We start from the raw sequence: 25,056 nt of genomic DNA, 5'->3' as shown, positions 1-25,056 counted from the left end.
CCTGGAGCACATGCGGACCCCCTACGTGCCCCACCCGCTTTGGGAAGGGAGAGGGAACCGCTTTCCACGGGCTCTCCGCCTGCTCAGGGCTCCTCAGGCCTGGATCCCTCCTCCCACGCACAGAGGCCCCCAGGGATGGGTCCTCTTCCCGCACAGTCCCCTCCCCCTCCGTCCCCACCCCCCCCCAGCCCCCCCCCGCCGCAGGTTCTCCCCCACCCTCAGGTTCTCTGCTGCTCCCTGCAGGTCCTTCAGGTGTAAAGCTCCCCAAGCAGGCCTGCGTCCAGGCCGCCTGGGCCCTAAGTGGGCAGAGCAGGGGTCTTGAGCCTCTCCCGCAGAGTGGATCCAGGACAGGAACCGAGTGACTGTCCCCCACTGGCCAGCCCGCCCTCCAGGCCTGAGTCAGTCTAGTGGGCAGCGGTTTCCGGTCTGCTGCAGCCCCGCCCCAGCGCTGCTCCCTGGGCCTGGTCGGTGTGACCTTGAACTCTCACTGACCCAGAAGAGCCATTTCCTTGAGGGTTTTCTCTCCCCGTCCCCATCCCAAGCTTTAGACCCTGGCTGTCTCTGAGCACACCCGGCTCCAGCTGGCTGCCTATGAGCTGGGTGACCCCTGGGAAGTTACACCACCTTTCTGTGCCCCCCTTTCTTCAAGTATTGTGAGGATTAACGGAGAACAGGCTGTGAGTAAAGACAGCTTACCTTATGGAGGGTGGTCTTCGCGCCACGTGATCAAGTCTGTTTGTCTGGATGAGGAAGCAGAGGGTCAGGGGTTGCTACTTAATGCGGAAGAGGTGAGGTGGAGGGGCCTGGAGTTCAGCATCCCACTGTGGGCTGAGGCTTGCTCCAAGACTAGTCCTCATTTTGAAGCCCTGGGGTCTCTGGGGACTTGTGAGCCATGCTGTCTCCACCTGTGGGCTGTGCTTTTACACCCTGAGGACGGAGGCTAGATGGTGGGATTAGTGATGGATGAGATAGTACCGGAAAGGGTGGGAAGATGCAGGCTAGTGCAGACCAGGTTGGAAAATGGCAGGGACCTCGGGGATCAACACAGCAGGGGACAGAGATAATACTGTCAAATGTTCTACACCAGAGGATTCCCCAACGCCCCCACCCCACCGCCCCAACTCCGTCTTTCAAGGTGCCTCTTCCTTGGGAATTCCCTGGTGGTCCAGTGGTTAAGACTCCACGCTTTCAATGATGAGGGCCCAGGTTCGATCCCTGGTCGGGGAACTGAGATCCCACAAGCCGCGCAGCACAGCCCCCCAAAAAAGATGCCTCCTCCCTCCTCCTTGAAGCCTTCTCTGACCACTTCATTCTCTTACTGGAGAATTCCTGGGGCCTGAGAAGCTGCAGCTTAGCCTTGGTGAACTAAGTGTTCCCTGTTACTGCATGTGATAGGGGTCCACCATTTATTCATCACCGAGTCTTTTTTAAAGAGCTTTCCCAGGACTTCCCTGGTGGCGCACAGTGGTTAAAACTCCACGCTCCCAATGTAGGGGGCCCGGGTTCGATCCCTGGTACGGGAAAGAGTTGTAGCCCGTAAGCCACAACTCAGGAGCCCACCTGCTGCAAATAAGACCCAACACAACCAAATAAATAAATAAATATTCTTTTTTAAAAAAGAGCTTTCCCATGTATTAGCTCATTTAATCCTCCTAACAGCCCTGGGAGGGAAGGATGAAATGTGCTTACTCCCAGGAGGAATTTATCTCATGGATTCTAGTAACATCCTCACCTAGTGAGTAACAGAAAGGTTACAGAAACTTGTCCCAACCATTTCTGATGTTAATCCCATTAGAGCTTGAGAATTTCACAGGGAAATGGCATTTACAGAATCCACGTGATTGTGTCCTGGCTTCTAACTAATCCAGGGTGGAGCTGAGAGATCAGAGAAGCCAGTGTGTGAGGTGAAAGTTGAAAGAACACTGGAGCCACAGAGAGCAAGATTCAAATCTTGGCCCTATTGCCTACTGTGTGACCTTAGGCGGGTTACTTAATGTCTCTGAGACTCATTTTCACCATCGGTAAAATGGGAATGAGAATGCATCTCTCATACAGTTATTGTGGAGAATCATTCAATCATTCATTCAGTAAAAATTCAGAGCCTACCCTGTGCCAGGCACAGTGATGGACAAGCCTAGTAAAGAACTGGTCTTCAACAAACTACTATGTATAAAATAAATAGGCCACAAGGATATATTGTACAGCACAGAGGATATAGCCAATATTTTATAATAACTATAAATGGAGTATAATCTTTAAAAATTATGAATCAATATGTTGTACACCTGAAACTTATATCTTACTGTAAGTTAATTATACCTCAATTAAAAAAAATTTTTTAATATAAAAATAAAAAGAACTTGTCTTCATGGAGTTTATGGTCTAGTGGAGAGAGAGAACAATAAACAATAAATAAAATGGGAAATTATCAGCTGATAGGAAAAAGCAGGTGATGTGATCCTGGCTGAGATTACTGGGTGTCCTCTCATTTTCATCCTCTATTTTTTTTTTTTTTTTTTGGCTGTAGGATCTTAGTTCCCTGACCAGGGATTGAACCTGGGCCCTTGGCAGTGAAAGTGTGGAGTCCTAACCACTGGACCACCTGGGAATTCCCCTCCTCTTCTTCTTGTGTAACTCTGGACACATGGCTTCCCAGGCTCCCTTGAAGCTTAGCGTAGCCATGTGATTAAGTCCTGACTAAAGGGATATAAGCAGAAGCCACCTCTGGGAAATGTCCTTAAAGCAAGGGGCACATCTTTCTTTACCCCTTCCTCTTTCCTACCTGCTGGAATGCAGAGGTGATGGCTGAAGCTCAAGCAGCCATATTTGACCAAGAGGAGAAAGCACCCGCTGAAGATGCCACAGATAGAAGGTATGTGGGGGCTTCCCTGGTGACGCAGTGGTTAAGAATCCGCCTGCCAACACAGGGGACACGTGTTCGAGCCCGGGTCCAGGAAGATCCCACATGCCGCGGAGCAACTAAGCCCATGCACCACAACTACTGAGCCCGCGTGCCTAGAGCCCATGCTCCGCAACAAGGGAAGCCACCACAGTGAGAAGCCCGCACACCACGATGAAGAGTAGCCCCACTCGCTGCAACTAGGGAAAGCCCATGCGCAGCAACAAAGACCCAACTCAGCCCAAGATAAATAAATAAATAAATAAATAAATAATAAAAAAGAAGGTATGTGGGTGGGGTCCCTGACACCACGGAGGACCAGCCTGAGACCTCCTACCTCCAGACTTCCACATCAAAGAGAAATAAACTTCTGTCTTGCTTAAGCCAATACGATTCGGGGTTTCTCTCATACACAGCCCACCCTGATTTTCCTTGACATGATGATAGAGTCCATGGGGTTATCTGTAAATGGGTGATCAAAGATGCAGGGGTAGGGTTTCCCTGGTGGCGCAGTGGTTGAGAGTCTGCCTGCCGATGCAGGGGACACGGGTTTGTGCCCCGGTCCGGGAGGATCCCATGTGCCGCGGAGCGGCTGGGCCCGTGAGCCATGGCCGATGAGCCTGCACGTCCGGAGCCTGTGTTCCGCAACGGGAGAGGCCACAGCAGTGAGAGGCCCGCGTACCGCAAAAAATAAAAATAAAAAAGATGCAGGGGTAACATCTGATCTGAAACCTGAATGGTGAGAAAGAGCCAGCCAGGGGGAGATTGGGGAGGAGCATCCAGGCAGGGTGGGGAGACACAGGCAGGAATGGCGCTGGTGCCTTGGCAGAGCAGAAAAAGGGGGTGAGCAGAGGGCAGGAGTAGCCCAGAGTAGGGAATGGGTGTGGGGAAGTCATGAAGGATTTTACACAGGGGAGTAATGTCTTCTGTTTTCTGTTTCTCAGAGGTGAGTCTGAGGGCTTCCCTGGTGGCGCAGTGATTGAGAGTCCGCCTGCCGATGCAGGGGACACGGGTTCGTGCCCCGGTCTGGGAAGATCCCACATGCCGCGGAGCGGCTGGGCCCGTGAGCCATGGCCGCTGAGCCTGCGCGTCCGGAGCCTGTGCTCCGCAACGGGAGAGGCCACAACAGTGAGAGGCCCGCGTACCGCAAAAAAAAAAAAAAAAAAAAAAAAGGTGAGTCTGAGTACTGGGTGGCCCCTGTATTGTGAGGTCAGGAGGCCAGGTGGGAGGCTCCTGGGATGTTGGAGGAGCAGGACGGTGGGCCTGGGGGGAAACAGTAGAGAGGGAGGGAAGAGGATGGAAGAGTGGAGACGGAGACGAGAGAATGAGCCGCGGCTGGATGTGGAGCTAGGGAAAGAGAAGAATCAAGGCAGTCCGTTGATTTGGGGCATGAGGAACCAAGTGGGTGAAAACTGGAGGAGGCCCAGAGTTTGTTTCTTTGCTTATTTGTGTTTAGGGGGAAAGGTCAGAATTAAACAAAACTGTTAACCTGTGTCACCTGTATTGCCTTTCTCAAATAGTAATTGCCTCATGCGTGCTTTCAGCAGTGAGCTAGGGAACCGATTTTTGCATTGACTGCATTCAGAGTCAACAAACACGTATGAACTATCAACTACGGACAGAGCTCTGGGCCAGGTTTAAGGGACTGAACAATGGTCCCTGTCCTTGAGGTTCATGGTCTGTGGAGGAGAAAGGGCCATGGACCATCCCAGTAGAGCACAGATGGGCGATGACACAGGTGGGCTTGGGCTGAGCCGTTTCAGTCCTCCAGGGGTGGGGGAGCATGAGGGGAGGGAGGCTTCACAGAGTTGGGGATGCAAGAGCTGAAACCTGAAGCTTCAGTTCAGCAGATATAGAAAGGAAGGGTGTCTCAGGACAAGGGAACAGCATGTCTAAAAACCCAGAAGCCCAAGGAGTTCCCTGGTGGCCTAGTGGTTAGGGTTCCGGGCTTTCACTGCCATGGCCTGGGTTCAATCCCTGGTCAGGGAACTGAGATCCTATAAGTAGGACAGCGCAGCCAAAAAAAAAAAAAAAAACAACCCAGAAGCCCAGAGAACACAGAACCTTCAGAGAAGAGCAAGTGTCAAAACTCTGAGAGAGGGACTTCCTGGTGGTCCAGTGGTTAAGACTCCATATGCTCCCAATGCAGGGGGCCCGGGTTCTATCCCTGATCAGGTAACTAGAGCCGCAATTAAAGATCCCACGAGCAGCAACAAAGACCCCGCGCAGCCAAACAAATAAATATTAAAAAAAAAAAAAAGCTTCCCTGGTGGCGCAGTGGTTGGGAAATCTGCCTGCCAATGCAGGGGACACGGGTTCGAGCCCTGGTCGGGGAAGGTCCCACGTGCCACGGAGCAACAAAGCCCATGCGCCACAACTACTGAGCCTGCGCTCTAGAGCCCACGAGGCACAACTGCTGAGCCCACCTGCCACAACTACTGAGGCCCACACACCTAGAGCCTGTGCTCTGCAACAAGAGAAGCCACTGCAATGAGAAGCCTGTGCACCACAATGAAGAGTGGCCCCTGCTTCCCGCAACTAGAGAAAGCCTGAGCACAGCGCGCAGCAACGAAGACCCAACGCAGCCAAAAATAACTAAATAAATAAATAAATTAAAAAAAAAAAAAACCCTCTGGGAGAGCTCTCAGCCTTGCCTTGAGGCCCCTTGAGCAGATCCTACCTACCAGGACACCCCACCTCCCTGCGCCCTCTGGAGAGCCGGGCTGCCCTCACAGCTCTCCAAGGCTGCCGTTTGACCTCCCTCCTCCCCTCCTGGAGAAACCCCTGGAACCCTCCTCCCCCTCTTCTGTGAGCACCCAGTTCTCAGGGGATCCTGCCGACGCCCGGTTTGTATCTCGGAGTGACTTATCTTTGCAAGATCTGACCTTGCTTCCCCCAGAGAGGCAGAAGCCTCCTTGCTCTCAGGATGCCCCCCAGGACCAGCCAAAGGTGCGGGGATGCGAGTCAAGGGGTACAGGATTCCAGGAGAGGAGGGCTGGACGGGCTCATCCCTGAATGCCTTTCCGGTTCCCGTCCCCCCCCTGCTTCCCTGCTCTCCCACCCCTCACCCCTCACCCCTCACCCCTGCTATAAGGAAGACTGGTCCATCCACAACGTAGAGGAATTGCTGCCCAATTCCATTCACCCCCACTCTGTCCCCAGCCCGTGCTGCGCCTTTACACCTCTGGTCCCTCCACCTGGGAGGTCCTGCTCCTACGTTTCCTGATGGACTTTTCTAAGACTTGGCTCAGAGGACTCCCTGGAGACATCTTCACTCCCCAAATTACTCGTCCCTCGGGCTCCCCATTCTTTGTTCACACCCCTTGCTGTCCTCACACTCTGGTTGTTATGTGCTGACACCTGCTATCTCCATTGGACACGAATTCCTTGAGGATGGATGCTGTGTGGCCCTGGTCACCTGAGACACAGGTGACCTTCAGTCTCCATGGTCTATTTCCCCATTCACGACTCAGTCCCTTACCTGCGTCCAGAGCAGATTATCTTCTCAAGCTCCTTTCCATCTGTCATCCCATTTGGTGCGTACATTGGCCCAGAGAGGAAAATCGACACCGGAGAGAGGATGTGGCCAGCTCAAGATCACCTAGCGAAGGGGAGAGCCACCTGCCCCAGCAGTTCACACTGAACCTAAATGCCCCAGCTGTGGCGCGCGTGCCTTTAGTGCAAAATCCCAGTGGTTTGAGTCCCCAGTCCAGGAGGGCACAGTAAGTCACATCTTCACAAGGAATACCCATGGGTCTCTCCAGATCACCTGGCCAGACCCGGTCCCCTCTGCCAGGCTCCTGGCTCCCTTTGATGGGTCATCCCATGCTATCTGGACCTCCACTCACCTTAGCTGCCACTGCACACTGTGGACCACTTTGCACTGAACTTGGGCCCAGACCCTCCCTTCCGTTCCCACAAGGGAACTGTCCAGCAAGGCTTTGCTAAGGGTCTGGGAAGAGCAGAAGAGGATCACCCACTGGGCACCAAAGAGTAGGTGTGAGACTGCCAGATGGGTCTACCTTCAGTGGTCACCAGCCCACCTAACACTTCACTGTCAAGCCCATTGCAAGGGGCAACTCACCATGACCCCACCCCCCTCAGCTCCCTCAGGCCAAGAGAAAGAAGGCAGCCTTCCCTTTCAAGGTCTACTGCCAAATCCTCACTTCTCATTGAGGACTGACCGTGTCCCAGGCTGACTGAAAATACAAACGTTTCCTCCCTTCAGGACAACTTCACACCTAGCCCACAGGGTCTCCCTCGGGGACAACCAGTCCCAACCCATGATCTGGGCTGTGTGGTCTGGAATAACATCAGATGGGGGTGCAACCAAATCCCAGTTCAGGGTGGGTTTCCGCAGGCCCAGCTTGGGGCTCCACCCTCGGCTCACCTTGTTCCTGCCGACATTTGAACTTGGCACCCAAACTTCTACAAGCATGAACTTGGACAGGGGCATCCGTGGACCTTGGAGAGGGGACCAGGTAGGCGCCTCCCTAGTGCTCTAGGAAATGGCGGGGTCTGGATGGCAAGAGGGGCTCTAAGTGAAGAGGATGAGGGGGTGGGGGGGCGGGGGAGTGTGGCCCTGGAGGACCAATCAGGATACCCTCTCAGGGCATCCTGGGGCCCTGCTCAATTCCCCCAAAGCCCAGGCTTTCTGACCATCTCCATCCAGTCCAGGGGCATGGCTAAGGGGAGGCAGGCCTCTCTTGTCTGATTTCCCCAGAGCCCTGTGCAGTGCGAGGCACTGGAGCCTTCAAATAAATTGAACTGACCCAAGTCCAAATTGGGATCAAACGAGTGAAAGGAGCCATCACTTCCTCCTGGAGAATCATAAACAAGCCAAGTGCGACATTGGGTGGATTTGGGGAAACAGCCACACCCAGTCAAGGTGACAAGAATGACCAAGAGCACGTGGTGTGAGCAGAAGGACCAGAGGCCGATCCGCTCTGCTGCTGCTTGGGTGACTGGTGGGCTGGCAGGGGCTGGCCCCTGCAGAAGAGCCGAACAGCTGGGTAGATTCTCCTTCTAAGCCAGATGTTCCTTTGTCATCCCCCCTTCTCCCCGCCTCTCACCTAGCTGGCTGCCAGTCCTTTCTGGGCCCTGGGAGAGGTGCTGTGTGGCAGTCTCCTGCACTCAGCTGCCTCTCGGCCACTGGGACAGGCAGAGGGCAAGGTGCCTGGGACCTCTGGGCTGTGGTGGGAAGGCAGGGCCTGCATCTGGCATTCGCTGCCGCAAGCTGCAGAAAAGAGTCCAGTCTGAACCAGGGCCTGGAACAGACGCCAGCAGCTGGGAGACTGAGCACCAACGCGGAGCACTGGAGGCGTCCCCATCCCCCTTCGCCACGGCCCTCTGCTCCTGACTGACACGGAGGCCAAGGGTGGCAGGAGGGAGCCCAGGGCTTGGCCTCAGGCAGGACACCAGCTGAGGGGAGTCGCCTACCTCTCCACCCTCAGCTTCCTCATCTGTAAGAGGGGAAGAGCAATAGTAAACAGCGCCTTCCTCAGAGGGGCTTGCAGAGCTCAGAGACATGATGCATGTGAAGCGCCGGGCATGGCACCCGGCACAGAGCCGGTGCCCATTCATTGGTTATTCTTTTTACTGGGAAGCCACTTTACCTCTCTGCCGTGATAGTTTCCTCCTCTGTAAAGTGGGGAGGCTATAAGGATTAAGTGTGACCATCAGGTGAAGCCCCCAGCGCAGTGCCTGGAACAGACCCTCCGCAAACTGGAGGATTCCAGCTCCGGGTCTGAATGGATGGATGCCCTTTCTCTCTCTGCCGGGGCTCGGCACGTGCGGGCTTGTGGTGAGCCCCGGGAAATGGTTGTGGAATTACTGGATATGCCACCTCTCTGTCCTTGTCTCTGTGTTTGTATTGTTTGAGTCTGAAGCAGGAAATCCCCAAGCTGGCGGCCGCAGAACCTACACTCTCCCTTTACAGATGAGGTCACGGAAGCCCGGAGAGGGGCAAGCGCTTGCCCTGCGTCCTGCAGCCAGGCAGGGTCGGAGCTGGGCCGGGATGGCTTCCTTCCTCCATGCAGTGTCCACAAAAGCCCCTTTCTGTCCGCTTTCCAACCTCTGTTCACTCGTGCCCATCGGAACTCCTCTTTCAGTCTCTGCCTCTTTAGCAACCAGAGCCCAGGAACCGGCGACCAGCCCCAGTGCCCGCCAAGAGCAGAGACTGCCCTGCTGGGGGGTGGCGATGGGAGCTGAGAATGCCGGCTGCTCTGGCCCCGGGGCCTGGGTCGGGCTGGCGACAGAAAAGCCAGTGTGCCCAGACATTGGGACTTTGTGAGCTCAGAGCTCCGTGTGGGGACGTTGTTTTCGTTGACCTGAGATTGTTTCAGGTTGACTGGAGGGCCGCGTCTTAGCGCCCAGGTGCCAGTTCTTTGGAGCCGGTTGGGGTCTTGAGGAGAGGATGGAGGGGGTGCCCTAGTCTGGGGCAAGAAAGGGCAGTGGCTGCCTGGGTGCCCCCACTCCATGAACACCGGTCCCCGAGGGCAAGGCTACAGAGGAAGAGTGAGCGAGTCCCGAGGGACGGCACCAGGAGAAAGCAAGCGCCCGTGCATCTTGGGACCTGAGCAGAGGGGCCTGGCCAGAATAGGATGGACAGAGGCAGGACAGGAGCATCCAGATGTTGGGACAGACCCGCTGGGAGGCTGGGAGCTCCAGGAACCCAGCCATCGAATGTTAGTCCACGAAGGAAGCCCCAGGAGACTCGTAGGGGACAGGAGGGCCTTGGGAGGCCTTGGAGGCTGGCCATCCGGGGTTGGGTGGGGTGGGCCAGACTCACAGCTGTCCAGATGTGGGTGAGAGATAACTCTGTTTACTGGGCATCCAGCGGGAGCGGGGCAGGGGGGTGGAAGGGGCTCCCAGGACCCATGGGGCGGGCAGATTAGGAGGCGGGGGCATGAGTCAGGGGTTTGGGAGCTGCCCCAGGGGCGCGGGAGCGAGGACCGAGTGCGGTTAGAGCGGGTGTGAGCTCAGCTGGTCGTAGAGGCCACCAGCGGCTGCAGGAGTTCGCCGAGGGACCTGAAGGCTCGTGAGCAGGTGAGCAGGGCGGGGAGGGGCTGGGGTGACCCTGAGATGCCTGTCCTGAGGGTTTCTGCAGGTGCCCAACCTGAATCTGTGCCCATGGGCATGGGTGCTGGACCTGCGAGAGGGGTGCTGGTGGGTGGGATGAGAGCGTTACAATGTGTGTTATTGCCCCTAAGGGCACAGGCCCACTGGCCCCTGCAGCTGGGAAGAATGGGGCGGCAGGTATTAGGAAGGAAAGGCTGGCACGTGGCAGCAGACGTGGGTGAGCTGGCCGGGTGAGCGTGTGTGGAGGGGCAAATCTGATTCCCCTCCAGGTGTGGGTCCTTGTCAGGCTCCTATTTACCAGCCCCTGAATCGAACAGGCTTGGGTCTCAACCCCCAGCCTCCTCTTGCCTCTGCGTATGGGGATCCCCAGGCCACCCCATCTCCCTCCTAAGAGAATAATTTTCGGCTGGCACTGCTTCTCATTTTGAAACACTTCCAGGGAATCTAACCAGGGAGACCTGGCACTGTCCCCATCCTAGGGGGTGTTTGGAGGGAAAGGAGGAGTCCCCCACCACCTGAGGATCTCAAAAACACTTAGGTTAATTCCATGGGAATTGAAAGAAAATCAGAGGGGTATGAAGATAGCAAGTCTGTACTTGATACCCAGTAGCAGTGATAACGATAGCAGACTTTTACATAGAGCTCTTTTGTGCCAGGCATTAGTCTAAGTGCTTTATATACGTGAACTTACTTAACGCTACGACAGGTCTATGAGGTAGATGTCATTATGATTACCCCCATGTTACAGATGAGAAAACTGAGGCACAGAGAGGTTGAGTCACTTGCCTAAGGTCACACAGTAAGTGGCAGGGCTGGGATTTGAAGCCAGGCAGCCGGATTGCAGGGTCCATGCTCTTAGTCACTGATACAAAACCAGCTAATAGCTATTTTCTCTTCTGGGAGACAACTCAGGGCAATGGTTAGAGGTGTAGCTGGAGTCAGACAGGGCAGGGTTTAATCCTGCCTCTGCTACCTACCTGCCAGGGCACCGAAGCCGTAAACCTCTCTGAACCTCAGCTTTCTCATCTGTAAAGCGAGGCTAATGACATCGCCCGCCTCACAGAGTGGTTTGGGGAGAGATAAAACGGCACAGCCATGTATGGTGTCGAGACGATTACACAAAGTTGGTGCTGTGCCACCAGGGAGCCCTCCCTGCCTTCTGGTCCACACACCCCCCCCACCAGCCTCTTCCAGCTGTGCTCCACTTCCTGGGCCCCAGATGCCCCGCTCCCCCTTATCTGCCTGGCCCTGGCTGGCGGGCTGGCCAGGTGTTTGGTGCGCTTCCAGGTGTTCGGTGCCATCAGGGTCCAGGCCCTTATCAGTGCCAGCAGAGCAAGGCCTGCAGCTGGGGGGGCGGCTGGGCCTGGTGGCGGCTACAATCTGGGTCATGGGTGCACCCTCTGAGGCCCCAGCGGAGCTCGAGACACCTCTGTTCTCCCCTCTCCTCTCTCACTGATGTCTCAGAACCCCAGTAGGAAGGCGTCCCATTGTACAGACGGGGTGACTGAGCCCTAGAGAGAGGCGGGGAGCTGCCAGTCAGTGGCAGAGAGGCAGCCTGGATGTCCGGGTTCTCGGGCTCCGAAGGGACCTTCTGACCCTCTCCCCTCTCAAATGGGAAACTAAGACCACAGTCCCAGCCCATAGGGCGTGGTGGGGGGCGTGGCGTATGTTTAGCACCTCAGGCAACAAGGCCAGAGAAGGGAGAAAGAGAATCAAAATGGGAGAAGAGGAAGGCAGGGGAACCTGGGGAGACGGGGACACGGAGAGACAGAAGAGGGAGAGAAAAAGGGTGCATGACCAGACTCTTCAAAGGGCAAGTCCCCTGCAGGAGGGACACCCCATCCTCAGGCTTTGGAAACCGCCCCCCCCCACGGCCGTCACTTGCCCTACAACCCCCCAAGGCAGGGAGCCCTGCCTTTCTCAGTGTAGGTCAGGGGCTCACTCACACCCCTCTCTCTATCTCTAAGGGCTTCAGGGCCATCCATTCCTCAGAATGGCTCTTTCCGTATATGCTCCCTGCCCGGTTCCCTCCCACAGCGCCCAGCCCTGTCTTGCATGGTCCTCTCTCTGCATCTTGCCCACCATTCCTGGCACCCGGGCTAGCCCTCCCCACCTCTCAGCCCTTCACATCCCACCGGTGCTTCTGGACCCAGCACCAGTGTCCCCTCCGCCAGAGACACTCCGCCTGCGGCCCCACCGCGAGTGCTGCTTCCCCCTGCCACAGGCATCCTCAGCACCCAGCATGGTCTGCTCACTGCTTGTGTTTGTCTGGGGCATGTGTTTTCTCCTGAACGCCTTAGCCTGTCACGTGTTCCCAGCTTGTCTCCCCAGTCAAGGTTGCGAGCTTCTGGAGAGTAGAACCGTCTCTTGTTCATCTCAGTTTCCCAGGCTCCTTGCCAGGCACAGAGTGGGCACGTTTGTCAACCTGACCCAAAGCCTTGTTGCTACAATGCGCTCTGCAGCTGTGGGTAAGGTGGAGAAGGATGTCCCTCCACACCCAGCCTGGAGCCACGCCAGGGCACCCCTGTGCTCTCCTTGGGCTGGTCCTCACATTCCTGCGGTGGGCATCCTTCCTCTCCACTAGAGACACAACTGAGAAAACGGAGGCGCAGGGCTCCACTGCCTCCTGGCTGGCTCCTAGTCATCCTGGCTCCCCAGCCCCAGAGCCCCAAGCCTGCAAGGGGGAGCCATTCTTACATTCTTTCAACACATATTTATTGAGCGCCTACTATGTGGCAACCACTCTGCTAGGAGTGGGAGATCCAGTGAGGATTGAGACGCGCAGGATCTTAGCCCTCGTGTGGCTTCCTTTCTAGAGGCATCCTCAGACCCTATATCCACAAATGAATTAAGAAACCAGAAAATGACAGATTGGGTTAGTGACTGTTCGGGTGGTCAAGAAGGGACTCTGAAGAGGTAGCATATGAGCTGAGATGCGGGAAGGGCTGAAGTGTGGGAGTAGGGGCATCCAGGATGTGGCCAACTACCTGTGCAAAGGCCCTGGGGCAGGAAAGGGCTTGGTAAGGAGGCCAATGGAATAGGTGGTGAGAGAGCAAGAGAGAGGGAGTTCAAGATGGAGTTCAAGGGGAGAGAAGCAAGGCCATATCATCCAGGACCTGTGAGCCACTCCTAAGGATACTGCAGCCCCATGCCCAGGAGGAGGCAGCCATTTCTGGGAGAAGAGGGTATTCTGTGGAGACTCTCAGCTAAGCTCCCTGAAGGAGGGACAGTTCACGCTCCTGGAGTTGGTGATTCCTGGGGACGGGCAGAAAAGGAAGCCAGGTGAGGACGGGTGGATGGAGGAAGGAGTCGGATTGGAAGAACTCCCCCCCCTCCCATCCTCCCAAACTGGTGCCAGCTAAGTTTCATCTTCCCTGCTCTGCCCTGTCTCTCTGGCCCCTGCACACCTGCCCTCAGACCTACAAATCCAACCCCCGACTCACACTTCTTTCCTCTGACCCCGTTGTCTCCCAACACCTGGGATCCCCCTTCGCTCAAATACAGCCCCCTGTGGGGACGAATGGGAGACCCCAGGCTGCCCTGTGCCTTTCCCCTGCAGGGACCTGCAGTGTGGGTTATGCTGGGGGCTCAGATCGCTGCAGACAATTGAACAATCAGGACAGCGCCATGGGGGATTCACAGGTGAGTCTTGGGTGGCATAGGGCTCCTAACCCTGGACTCCAACCTTCACGGAGGTTTGTGGAGCCCCCTCCACAGCCCAGCCCTGATGGCAACTTCTCACAGGAGAATGAAGATAAGCTGGAGGAGTTTCTAGAGCAGAAGGAATATGAAGACCTTGGATTCCCCACGCTCCAGGTGGAGGAAGCAGAAGGTGAGCCCCATCTCCCTCTGTCCTGCTGGGATGAGCTGCTGAGCCCCATCAGACACAGGTGGGGAACTTGTCCTCCCCTTCTCCGCGCTCCCCACCGGCCCAGCCCCAGGGCCAGTTCTCCCACAATCCTGGCTGATTGAAGGATAAACAGAGTTTTGTTTGAAATGATCACAGGAGGGGACTGGGGGTGGGGGCTGGAGGCAGGACCAGTCACCCAACACTGTGCCCCTTAGATTTGTAAGAGGGCAGCCAGGCCTGTCGGGGACGAGGGCATGAGCCCGCATGCCACCCGTGCCCATCCAATGCCAGCTTCCAGGCCAGGCACTAGGCCTGTTCTGGGAACATCATTCTGTTTGGGGGTCCAGAAGTCCTGAGAAATGGGGGGGCCGTGGGGACCCTCAGGGCGGAGAAACATCAGGAAACCTTCCTGGGCCTGCCCAAGGTCTCGGGTGGGGAGCCCGGGGAAGGGACCTGTTTACTGTCAACAGGACTTAAGTGCTGGCAATTGGTATTGGAGATAAGAGGCCCCTCTGGGAAATGAGGGCTGGGGGTGTAGGGGCCAATAATATAAGGGCAGACCCCACGGGGCACCCAAGCTCCACTTGGAGGCAGCAAGAAGCTACTGGCTGGTGGGATTGTTGAGGCAGGTGGGAAGAAAGAAGGGAATCTGGTCCCAGAAGGTAGAAGGAGAGCGAAGAGAATTGCCACTCAGGACCCCCCAACCCCTTTGGAGATGACTCTCCTCGTCACCTCTGAGGGGTCCTCCACAGCGTTCAGATGGGGAGTGACAGTGCCAGGCTGGGCGGCCAAGAACAAGTGTGGGGGCCCACAGCCCACTGAGCAGCAGGGGCAGGGTCCCAGCCAGGGGCAAGGAGAGGGAGAGCGGCATCATCCCGTGTGGTGTCCGAGGCTCATGCTGGGTGGTGGAGGAAAGTCTTGCGGGAATTTTCTGGGGCCAGTGCTAAACCGGCCTCTTGATTTTCAGCTCAACTCACCGAGCCGACAGCCACAGACTACCACACCGCGTCGCACCGCCCCCCAGACGTCCTCGAGGTGAGCACCCCAGCCTCCCCCAATTCTCTTTCCTGTGCTGCCCTTGGGATCCATCATTCTACCAGGGGAGGAGAGCAGCAGAGGGAAAGCTACAGCTTCAGAGTGGGGAGACCCCACAGACAGGGAGAGAAGGAATGGGCATCCTGGGAAATAGGGAAAGGACAGCTCCCAGTGAGGGGGGAGACCCGGGGCCCCCTTCCACTGATGGGGGAGCTCCCTGGACAGAGATAAATTGACAGCTGGAGGTCTGAGCCACCCGGTCCGTTGGCCCTGGCTGGGCTGTCAGTTACTCCCTGGGGAAGCACAGAATTAAATACGTGCTCTCCTCAGCCCGGTCCCCCAAGGCCCCCCACATCCTTGCTGGACTCCAGATGGTCTAGCTGGTTAGAAAATCGGGTCTGCCCTCAGCTAGATCCCTGGGACTGGCCATCTGGCCCCAAGGAACCCCAAGGGCATGCTGAGCCCACACGACAATCTTGGAGGCAGGAGGCTGACCCAGTGACCCCGAAGGCTTCCCTCTCCTTTCCTTTCCTGCCCACTCTAGCAGCCCTTTTGGCCCAGAGTTTCTTCAAATGCCTCTGAAATGGGGTGAGGGGCCTGGTCAGGAGGTTGGGGAACAGAGCCAGAGGTGGGGGACCCCCAATCATCTCCTCACATGTCACACCTCACTCTACACCCTGAGGATGTAGCTCCTGACGGTGCCTTCTGAGCTCAGGCTCTGCCCTGAGTGCTCCAGGACCCCTGGCCCTCGGACAGACATCTCTCAGAGCCTGCTAAGTGCCCACCGTGCCCTGGGCTTCCAGCCTCCCCATAGCCCTGCCCGGGGCCCGAGGGACTCATTCAGGCCTGTGGGGCTGCAGGTCCTCGTGGAGCTGCGGGAACTGGTGATGGATGAAAAGAACCAGGAGCTACAATGGATGGAGACAGCACGCTGGGTGCGGCTAGAGGAGAACCTGGGGAAGGACGGCACCTGGGGCCGCCCACACCTGTCTTACCTCACCTTCTGGAGCCTCTTGGAGCTGCAGAAAGCCTTTGCCAAGGGTGAGTGAGCCCCTCTGTGCCCCTCTGTGTGTGACCCCTGCATGTGAAGCTGCTAGGGAGGAGGAGGACCAGGGCCAGCCAGCCCATTCACCCCTCCCCTGCCTGCAGGTACTGTCCTCCTGGACCTGCCAGAGAAATCCCTGGCCGGGGTGGTCAGCCAGCTGCTGGACAGGTTTATCTTCGAGTGGCAGATCCAGCCTGAGGACCGAGAAAATCTGTTCCGGGTCCTGCTGCTCAAACACAGGTGCCCCTCCCTGCCAGGCACTGGATTCCACACCCACAGGGCCCATCTCCCCGGCCCGCCTGCCCCAAGCTCTCCCTGCGGGTCCAAATGGTCCCTCCCTACCAGGCTGGGTCCCACTTTTCTTCCACAATGTCTCGTGCTTCCAGCACCTCTCGAGCAGTAACCATGTCTCCACGCTCAGGGTTGGGGGCCGCTGGTCCCCAGGAGGGCGGACTCTCAAGGTCCCTCTCTCCATCCATTCTTCTGGCTCCACCTAGTCATTCCAGACAGAGGCCACCCACTTCCATCCACAGTGTCCTTCAGAGGAGGCTGATTCTCCTTCCGCCCTGGGCCTCTCTAGTCTGGTCACTGGCAAGTCCCATGTCCCTCCCACCACCGGTCTCCACTCTGCTGACAGCCCAGGCTGAGCAGCCTACTCAGACCATGTCCCCTGTGTGTCGTCCTGCAGCCACGCCAGAGATGTGGAGGCCCTGGGGAGTGTGAAGCCTGCAGTCCTGACACATTCTGGGGACCCTTCACAGCCTCTGCTCCCACAGCATCCCTCGCTGGAGACAGAGCTCTTCTGTGAACAGGTGAGGCTGTACCAGGGATGTGTGAGGAGACCCGGAAAGCTCCCAACCTGAACATGGTTCGAAATGAGAATGGGTAGGGCAGACGGGGTGGGCTACTCCAGTGTCCAGGGTCCAGAGTGGCTGGAGGACTCCCCTCACCACCCTCCTTCCGACAGGCAGAGGGGAGCGCGGAAGGGCACTCGTCATCTGGAATGCTGGGAAAGAGTCCCCAGGACCGGGAGGCCACCCTGGTGCTGGTGGGTAAGTGGGCAGAGCGTCCATCCCTCACCCCTGCACGTCCCCTGCTCCCGCCTCCTGCCCTGGCCCAGCCTGCCTCTCCCTAACCCTGGACCCCAGCAGCGCGCCCCCCTTGGCCTGGCCCGACCACTTCACTTCATCTGTCCCCAACAGGCTGTGCCAGGTTCCTGGAGCGGCCAGTGCTGGGCTTTGTGCGACTAAAGGAGCCTATGGAGATGGAGCAGAAGCCACAGGAGCCAGAGGGGCCGGCAGTCCCTGTGCGCTTCCTCATTGTGTTGCTGGGACCTGAGGCCCCCAACATCGACTACAACCAGCTGGGCCGGGCTGCTGCCACCCTCATGTCAGAGAGGGTGAGGAGGGCCCGGCGAGGGCTGGGGGAGCCCAGGGGGCTGGGTGGCAGCTGAGGCCTCGTCCCCAGCCCCGGTTACTTTAACTTCACTAGTTTGGCCCATTCAGTCTGATCTAGCTGCTTCCGTCCTGTCTGGCCAGGGGGAGTCCAGGCCCGTGTAGTCTGGCCGAGCACTGCCTGATCAGGCCTGGTCTAGCCTGGCCCACTCTGCTCTGGTTCTGTCTGGTTAGGGTTGGCCTGGTCTGGCCTGATCTGCTCCCGTTCCGTCTGGTTTGCTATAAGCCACCTGGTTCACTTTAGTTCTTTCTGCTTTCCCGACTCAGGGCCCTGTCTGCCTCCCCAAAGCCCTTTCAGAGTAGAAGGTGGAAGGTCAGGGGGGAAGGAAAAGCAGTTCCCAGCAAGCAGGAGCTGGGGGAGACGGGCCCCAGAGGCCCTGGCTGTGGCCTCTTGGATCCTTTTGTTGAGCAGGTCCTTGTGGCTCTCACCTTCCTTCCTGCTCCCAGGTGTTCCGCACTGATGCATACTTGGCCCAGAACAAGGAGATGCTGGTGCATTCCCTAGAGGGCTTCCTAGACTGCAGTCTGGTGTTGCCTCCCATGGACACGCCCTCTGAGGATGCCCTGCTCAGTCTGGTGCCCGTGCAGAAAGAGCTGCTGAAAAGACGCTACCTGCCCAGCTCTGCCAAGCCAGAGCCCAGCTTCCTCAAGGGCCTAGGTACTTGCCCTGCCCTGCCCAGCCCTAGGCTTGCTGAGCCCCCAGACCTTCAGACAGCCCAGCACAGCCCTGTGAGCCCCTACCTCCCCTCTTCCCATTAAATCTCCCATGTCCCCTCTCCCTGTCCTCATGCCTCCCAGCCTCCTGGACCACCCCATTCCCATCAGACAATTCCCTTCTTGATTCCCTTTTCCCCACACTTCCCCCTTCCACCCCCCGTGACGGTGGTCCTGTCCTTCACTACAGATTTGAATGGGGGTCTAGAGGACACCCAGGATGACCCTCTGCAGCGGACAGGCAGGCTCTTTGGGGGAATGGTACGTGACATCCGGCGCCGCTACCCCCGCTACTTGAGTGACATCACAGACGCATTGAACCCCCAGGTCCTGTCTGCCATCATCTTCATCTACTTTGCCGCCCTGTCACCCGCCATCACCTTCGGTGGCCTCCTGGGTCAGTGCCTCTGTGTGTCCCACTAACCCTCACCTCTGACCCTCTGGCCTCTGTATTAGCCCTGACTTTGCCCCGATCTGACACTCTGGACCCCTACATCACCTTTTCCATGAAATGCTTTATCGGCCTCTGGAAATGATCTTGACCTTGATCGCACTGTCACTTCCATCCACAGGAGAAAAGACCCATAACCTGATGGGTGTGTCGGAACTGCTTATCTCCACCGCAGTACAGGGCATCCTCTTCTCCCTGCTGGGGGCTCAGCCCCTGCTCGTGGTGGGCTTCTCAGGACCCCTGCTCGTGTTTGAGGAAGCCTTCTTCTCGGTAGCTCTGTTCTGGCCCCACTGTCGCCCCGTAACTGGCCCCTGGCCCAACCTGCTCAATGCACGGGGCCTGGGACCATTTATCTGACCCCAGCTCCCTCTGACCACCCTACAGTTCTGCAAGAGTAACGGCCTGGAGTACATCGTGGGCCGCGTGTGGATTGGCTTCTGGCTCATCCTGCTGGTGGTGCTGGTGGTGGCCTTCGAGGGCAGCTTCCTGGTCCGCTTCATCTCCCGCTACACCCAGGAGATCTTCTCCTTCCTCATCTCCCTCATCTTCATCTATGAGACCTTCTCCAAGCTGATCAAGGTGAGGGCCGTGGGAGTGTTAAGAGGCACATGTGCGTGCATGTGTGTGTGTGTGACTGTGCACAAGCTGTGTGACTGCGGGTGTCATTGAACATGTGTCTGTACAGCATTTATGTGGCCGTGTTTTCACGGTATGGGACTGTGACCACATACATGTTGATGCCGCCTGTCTGTGGGCCGGTATTCTCACCATGGCTGTGCGGGGTGACGGTGCATGAGAGCTCCCCTCTGCCCGCACAGGCCCGTGTGTATAACCACACGCAGTAACCAGTGGGCACGTGTGAGACTGAATGCGGGAAACTGCAGGCATGGCGGGGTAGCAGGGGTCCTGGAGACTCTGAAGTCCCCCACTCCTTCTCCTGCAGTTGCCCTTAGGAACTGCAGGGCCTGCAGAGGGCATGCCCTGCCTCCTCAGCTCTGTCACCTTAAACTATGCCTACCTCTGTGTCTGCATTTTATACGGAGGAAGGGTGGATACTGTACATCACCCCTGATTCTGTTGGTCAGTGGGTCTTTCTCTGTTTTCCAAGTCTCTGGAGCCTAAGTCTTTTTAGGAACCTCCTTGGCATTTGTTTCCTGCCCTCCAGCCTTCTCATGGCTCCCAGGCCCTGGAAGCTCGTGTGCGCGTGCACACACACACACACACACACACACACACACACACACACACACTCATTTCCTCCATGGCCTGCCCCGCCCAAGCCTAGCCTGGTCCTCAGTCCTGAAAACCAAGCTGTGGAATCCCATTGCCTCTCTGTTACTATGTCAGCTGAGGAAGAAGATAGGTAGATGCATGATGCATGGATGATGCATAGACAGATGGATGGATGAATGGATGGCTAATGGATGGATGAATGGATGATGAATAGAGAGAGAGATGCTGAATAGAGAGATGGATAATGGATGGGTGGACGATGCATAGATAGATGATACATGATGCACGTATCATGATGGCTGGAGGATGGATGGATGGGAGGGAAGAGGATGCCTTGGTTTTCTGCTGCAGATCTTCCAGGACCACCCACTGCTGGAGAACTATGACCACAATGTGACAAGAATACCCAAACCTCAGGCCCCCCTGCCCAACACAGCCCTCCTCTCTCTTGTGCTCATGGCTGGCACCTTCTTGTTCGCCATGATGCTGCGCAAGTTCAAGAACAGCTCCTACTTCCCTGGCAAGGTCAGCACGTCCCCCCAACCTGTCCTTGCCTACACTGCCCTATCCCAGTCTCCAGCACTCCCCTCAGCTTTCCCAGTGCCATTAGTTCCCTTTCTTACCCTAGATTCCCATTTCCGATTCCAAGCCTCCCTCCCCCGTCATCATGCAGGATTTTACTCTTGAGACAAGCGCATCTCCCTTTCTCGGCACGTCCAGGCTGAGAACCCAGTGGGGAACCAAGGACAGTTCTTGGAAGGGAGTGGAGAAGCTGTGGGGCCGGGGGTGGGGCTGGGCCAGGTGAACAAGAAAGGAGGCAGGTATGTTGAGAAGCAGGACAGGGCATTAGATGTTCCCCCTGGGGAGAGTGGGACCCCCTGGTGAAGTTGGGGCAGGAGTGGGGGCAAATGGCAGGTGAGAGGCGGGAAGCAACTGGGCACTGACCATTGGTCCCTTCACCTGCCCTCAGCTGCGACGAGTCATTGGGGACTTTGGGGTTCCCATCTCTATCCTGATCATGGTCATGGTGGATGCCCTCATCCAGGACACCTACACCCAGGTAACCCTCTCCCCCACCCTTATTTCATTCCCCCAGCGTGCACCCTCCCCCAAACTGCCTTCCCAAACCTGAAACCAGCTAGAACTACCCCTTCCCCAGTCCTGTCTCTCCAAGCAGCCCCATGTTCTTCCCACAGCCCTTCAGGACCCCTCTGGCTGAAGAAAGGGCCTGGGTCAGTTTGCCCCCTTTTACTCCTTAATCCAGGGCAGTAGGAAAGAATCCGCTTTGAAGCCGGGTTGATCTGAGTATGAATCTCAGTTTTGCTACCAAATAGCCGTGCAATGCAGAGCCAGCTACGTAACTTCCCTGATCCTGTTTCCTCATCTATAAAGTAGGGAATGAGAAAATGTATGTAAAGGGCTCAGTGCAGTGACTGAGTACAAAGTAGATGCTCAGTATAAGTAAGTTCCCAAGTGCCCAGGACCCTGGTTCTCCCTGTCCCCACCTTTCCCCATCCCCCTGCCCCCAGGTGTTCTCACCAGCATCCCCCTCCCACAGAAACTCAGTGTACCTACAGGCCTCACCGTATCCAACACCTCGGCCCGAGGCTGGCTCATCCACCCGCTGGGCTTATATAAGCCATTTCCCATCTGGATGATGTTTGCCTCCGTCCTGCCTGCCCTGCTGGTCTTCATCCTCATTTTCCTTGAGTCCCAGATCACCACGTAAGAGCCAGGGTGGCACTGGGCCTGGGAGGGTCCGAGGCAGAGAAAGGGACAGGTTCCAGGCAGGCAGGACACCGGGGACTGAGCGCTAGTAGGAATGATGGACAGGCAGGAGGTCCAGGTTTTGTGGGACATGACATGGTACTCTTTGGGGAGCCCTTTTGAATAAAAAGAATATAAAATGAGAACTATAAAATTAGGTGCTAGATCTTGGAAAGGGCCTGTACCCGTGAGGTTCCCTGAAGCTTATGCTTCTTTAGCTTCAGTGTAGATCTGCCGGTGGGTGTTCTAGGTGATGATGAAGACACTTCTGCTCTTAGAGTCTCGATTCTCAAGATGGTGCAGGGGGGAGGGGAGAAAGGAACTCTAAGGGAGATGGGCAAAGAGGGATAAACGAAAGTACAGAGGGGCCAAGTCTAGGACAGGAAAGAGAGGGTAAAGGGGGTTGGGGTGAAGGAGAGCCCTGGTTACTCCTGACCTTCCACACCCCCAGGCTGATCATCAGCAAACCGGAGCGCAAGGTGGTCAAGGGCTCTGGCTTCCACCTGGACCTGCTGCTGGTCATGGGCATGGGCGGGCTGGCCACCCTCTTTGGGCTGCCCTGGCTCAGTGCCACCACTGTGCGTTCTGTCACCCACGCCAATGCCCTTACGGTCATGAGCAAGGCCAGCACCCCAGGGGCTGCAGCCCAGATTCAGGAAGTCAAGGAACAGCGGATCAGCGGGCTCCTGGTCTCTGTGCTCGTGGGTGAGTGAGGATTGGCCACACTTTCCAGCACCCTCAGCCCCTGCCCCTCAGGATCCAGTGCCCCTCCAGCCCTGCCCACCCTGCAGCCAGGGCTCCCCAAACACCCACTGCCCACATCTCCCCAGTGTCAGTTATTCACATGAAGGAATTCTGGAGGAAATACCCAAGGCACTGAAATGGGATCTGAGGGGGATGGGGGGGCACCCCATTACTGGAAGCTTCTCTAGACAAGACCCTGTACTCTGAGCTTCCCCAACAGTTCAGTGAGCTGTGGGTTCCAGCCCTGCCCCGCTGCTGACTAGGTATCCCACCTTGTCTCTGGACCTCAAGTTTCCCTCTCTGCACCATTAGAGGGTTCATTAGATGCCTGAGCTCTCTCTAGCTCAGCTGCTCTGTGACTCGTACAAAGGGCAGTGCTCCTAGGTGGGGGTGTGAGGTGAAGACTCATCTGAGTTCCAGAGCAGCTGAGAGTCCAGCTGGGCTTGGTGAGGGCAGTGCCATGGTCGCTGATGGAGAGGCCAGGGAAGTTTCCTAAAGGAGGCGAAGCTGATGCTAGCTGGAGGAGGGCTGGGATTTGGGTAGGTGGAGGCATTCTGGACCAGGGTAAGAGGAAAGGTGGGCTTCTCTGCCCTCTGTGACTCCCTAGGTTAGAGGAGTAGGCTTTGAAGTCAGGCAGGCAAGAGTCTGACTCCCTGCTCTGCCACTTACTAGCTGTGTGGCCTTACGTTAGTTGCTTCACCTCTCTGAGTCTGCTTCCTCATCTGCAAAATGGGGGTAAGATCTACTAAGAGGATCCAGGGAATTCCCTGGTGGTCCAGTGGTTAAGACTTGGTGCTTGCACTGCTGTGGGCCCGGGCTCCATCCCTGGTTGGGGAAATAAGATCCCAGAAGTTTCCTGGCACGGCCAGAAAAAAAAAAAAAAAAAAGAGGATCCACAAAAAGAGTTCCATATAGTCCCTGTGACTTCATTCCCCAGCCTCTTCTTGTGCCGATCCTCTGGGGCAGCTGGGGCTAAGACGGCGTGGTTCTCCCCACAGGCTTGTCCATCCTCATGGGGCCCATCCTGTCCCACATCCCCTTGGCTGTGCTGTTTGGCATCTTCCTCTACATGGGGGTCACATCCCTCAGTGGCATCCAGCTTTTTGACCGCATCTTGCTTCTGTTCAAGCCGCGCAAGTACCACCCGGATGTGCCCTACGCCAAGCAGGTACGGGGCCCTCCCGGCTGCCCAGGTCAGGGGCGGGGGGGCGGGTCGCTGGGTGCCTGGGCAGGGCAGGCCATGACCCCAGCCTCCGCCCGCAGGTGAGAACCTGGCGAATGCACTTGTTCACGGGCACTCAGATCATCTGCCTGGTAGTGCTGTGGGTGGTGAGAAGCATCAAAACCATCTCGCTGGCCCTGCCATTCGTCCTCATCCTCACGGTGCCCCTACGCCACTTGCTGCTGCCACTCATCTTCCAGAACCTGGAGCTCCAGTGTGTGAGTTGCTTCTCCCACCGCCCAGCCCGCGCCCCTCCCCCGCCCATTTCCTATGGCCAGAGGGCACAACTCCCGAGCAGAGGGCAGCGAGGGGTCATCAGTGGGGCTCAGAGAATGTGAGAGGTGTGTCTGGGAACGAAGGAGGGCAGAAGAGCCTGGTGATGAAGGTCTAGGTTGGGGCCTGCGTCCAAATCCCGGCACTGCCGCACCCCAGTGTGTGCCCTGGAGCTGGCGGCCTCGTTTCTCTGTGCCTCGGGTTTCCTCACCTGTAAAGAGAGGAATAATGACAGGGTTGGTGAGAGGACTGAGAGGCTCACTGAGGTGTGTTCCACGTGGGTGGTCCCCACCCCTGAGCGGCTAGTCCTGTGGTCTTATAAACCATCCGGAGAGTGGCTCTTCCAGTAGAATTTTTCCACGATGTGACACAGGTCACTGTGGCGCTGCCCCGGTGAAGGGGTCTCCTGCCTGCCCTCGGGAGGCCCTCTCCTACCAGGGCACCAGATTCCTGCAGGCTCCCCACCCTGAGGAAACCTCTCATCTAGACCAACCCTAGGAGATGCAGGGACAGGACAAGACTTGTCCAAGCTTCAAAGAGAGACAGGCTCTCCTGACCCCGGAGGTGCCTCAGCGCTGGGGGGAGGGCTCGCCTGGGCCCTCAGCCACTCACCCTATGTCCTTCCTGCCCCCCCCACCAGCTGGATGCTGACAATTCCAAGCCGAACTTCGATGAGGAGAATGGTCAGGATGAATATGATGAGGTGGCCATGCCTGTGTGAGGGGAGGGCCTAGGCCCCAGAGCCCCCTCCATCATTCGACTTCCCCACTCTCCCAGGAAAAGCAGAAGTTCATGGGCACCCTATGGACTCCCAGGTCCCTCCTGGGGCAGCAGTCGAGGCCCTGGGGCCACGGGTGGGGGAAGGAAAAGGTGTCTAGGAAACCTTGTATGAAGGGTAGACTGGCTTTTCTGGATGGAAAAGGCCAGTGGGGCCCACAGTAGGGGATTCGCTGTGCAGTCCCTCCTGTGGCCACACTGCCACCTGGGGGTCCAGCCCTGGAAGACTTAGATTCAAGCCCTACCTCCTCATGACACAGACAGGGGAAGTGAAGAGGATGGGAGTTGGGTGGGGGGGATTCAAATTCCTGCTTTCTGTGTGACCTTGGGCAAGTCCCTGGATCTCTCCAGCCTCTGCTTCCTCGTCTGTAAAATGGGTATATTGATAATCACACCCACATTACAGGATGGTTTCTGAGGACCAAAGATAAATGTGAAAAAAGGGCTTCGTAAAATCTGAAAGGACTATTATACAGTAATCATTGTTCTTCAAGCCTGCCCAAAGTCACATA

At 56.9% G+C, this 25,056-nt stretch overlaps 1 protein-coding gene across 1 annotated transcript; it reads left to right on the top strand.

Annotated features, from left to right (window-relative positions):
- Window positions 1–12,428: 12,428 nt before the first annotated feature.
- Window positions 12,429–24,488, top strand: SLC4A1 (solute carrier family 4 member 1 (Diego blood group); the record flags this gene model as incomplete). The annotated part of the gene is made up of 21 exons (XM_079725490.1): window positions 12,429–12,447; window positions 13,136–13,261; window positions 13,539–13,621; window positions 13,697–13,811; window positions 14,797–14,864; window positions 15,725–15,905; window positions 16,014–16,149; window positions 16,598–16,721; window positions 16,877–16,961; window positions 17,112–17,308; window positions 17,811–18,021; window positions 18,268–18,474; window positions 18,650–18,798; window positions 18,913–19,107; window positions 20,113–20,286; window positions 20,732–20,821; window positions 21,320–21,486; window positions 21,980–22,233; window positions 23,271–23,440; window positions 23,536–23,712; window positions 24,408–24,488. The coding sequence occupies 21 exons, from the start codon at window positions 12,429–12,431 to the stop codon at window positions 24,486–24,488; spliced, it is 3,009 nt and encodes a 1,002-aa protein (XP_079581616.1).
- Window positions 24,489–25,056: the final 568 nt, after the last annotated feature.

The sequence above is a fragment of the Hyperoodon ampullatus genome (assembly GCF_949752795.1).
Source record: "Hyperoodon ampullatus genome assembly, chromosome: 19".
Lineage (NCBI taxonomy): Eukaryota > Metazoa > Chordata > Mammalia > Artiodactyla > Ziphiidae > Hyperoodon > Hyperoodon ampullatus.
The sequence above is the reverse complement of the archived record's forward strand: the minus strand, read 5'-3'. Positions and strand labels throughout refer to the sequence as shown.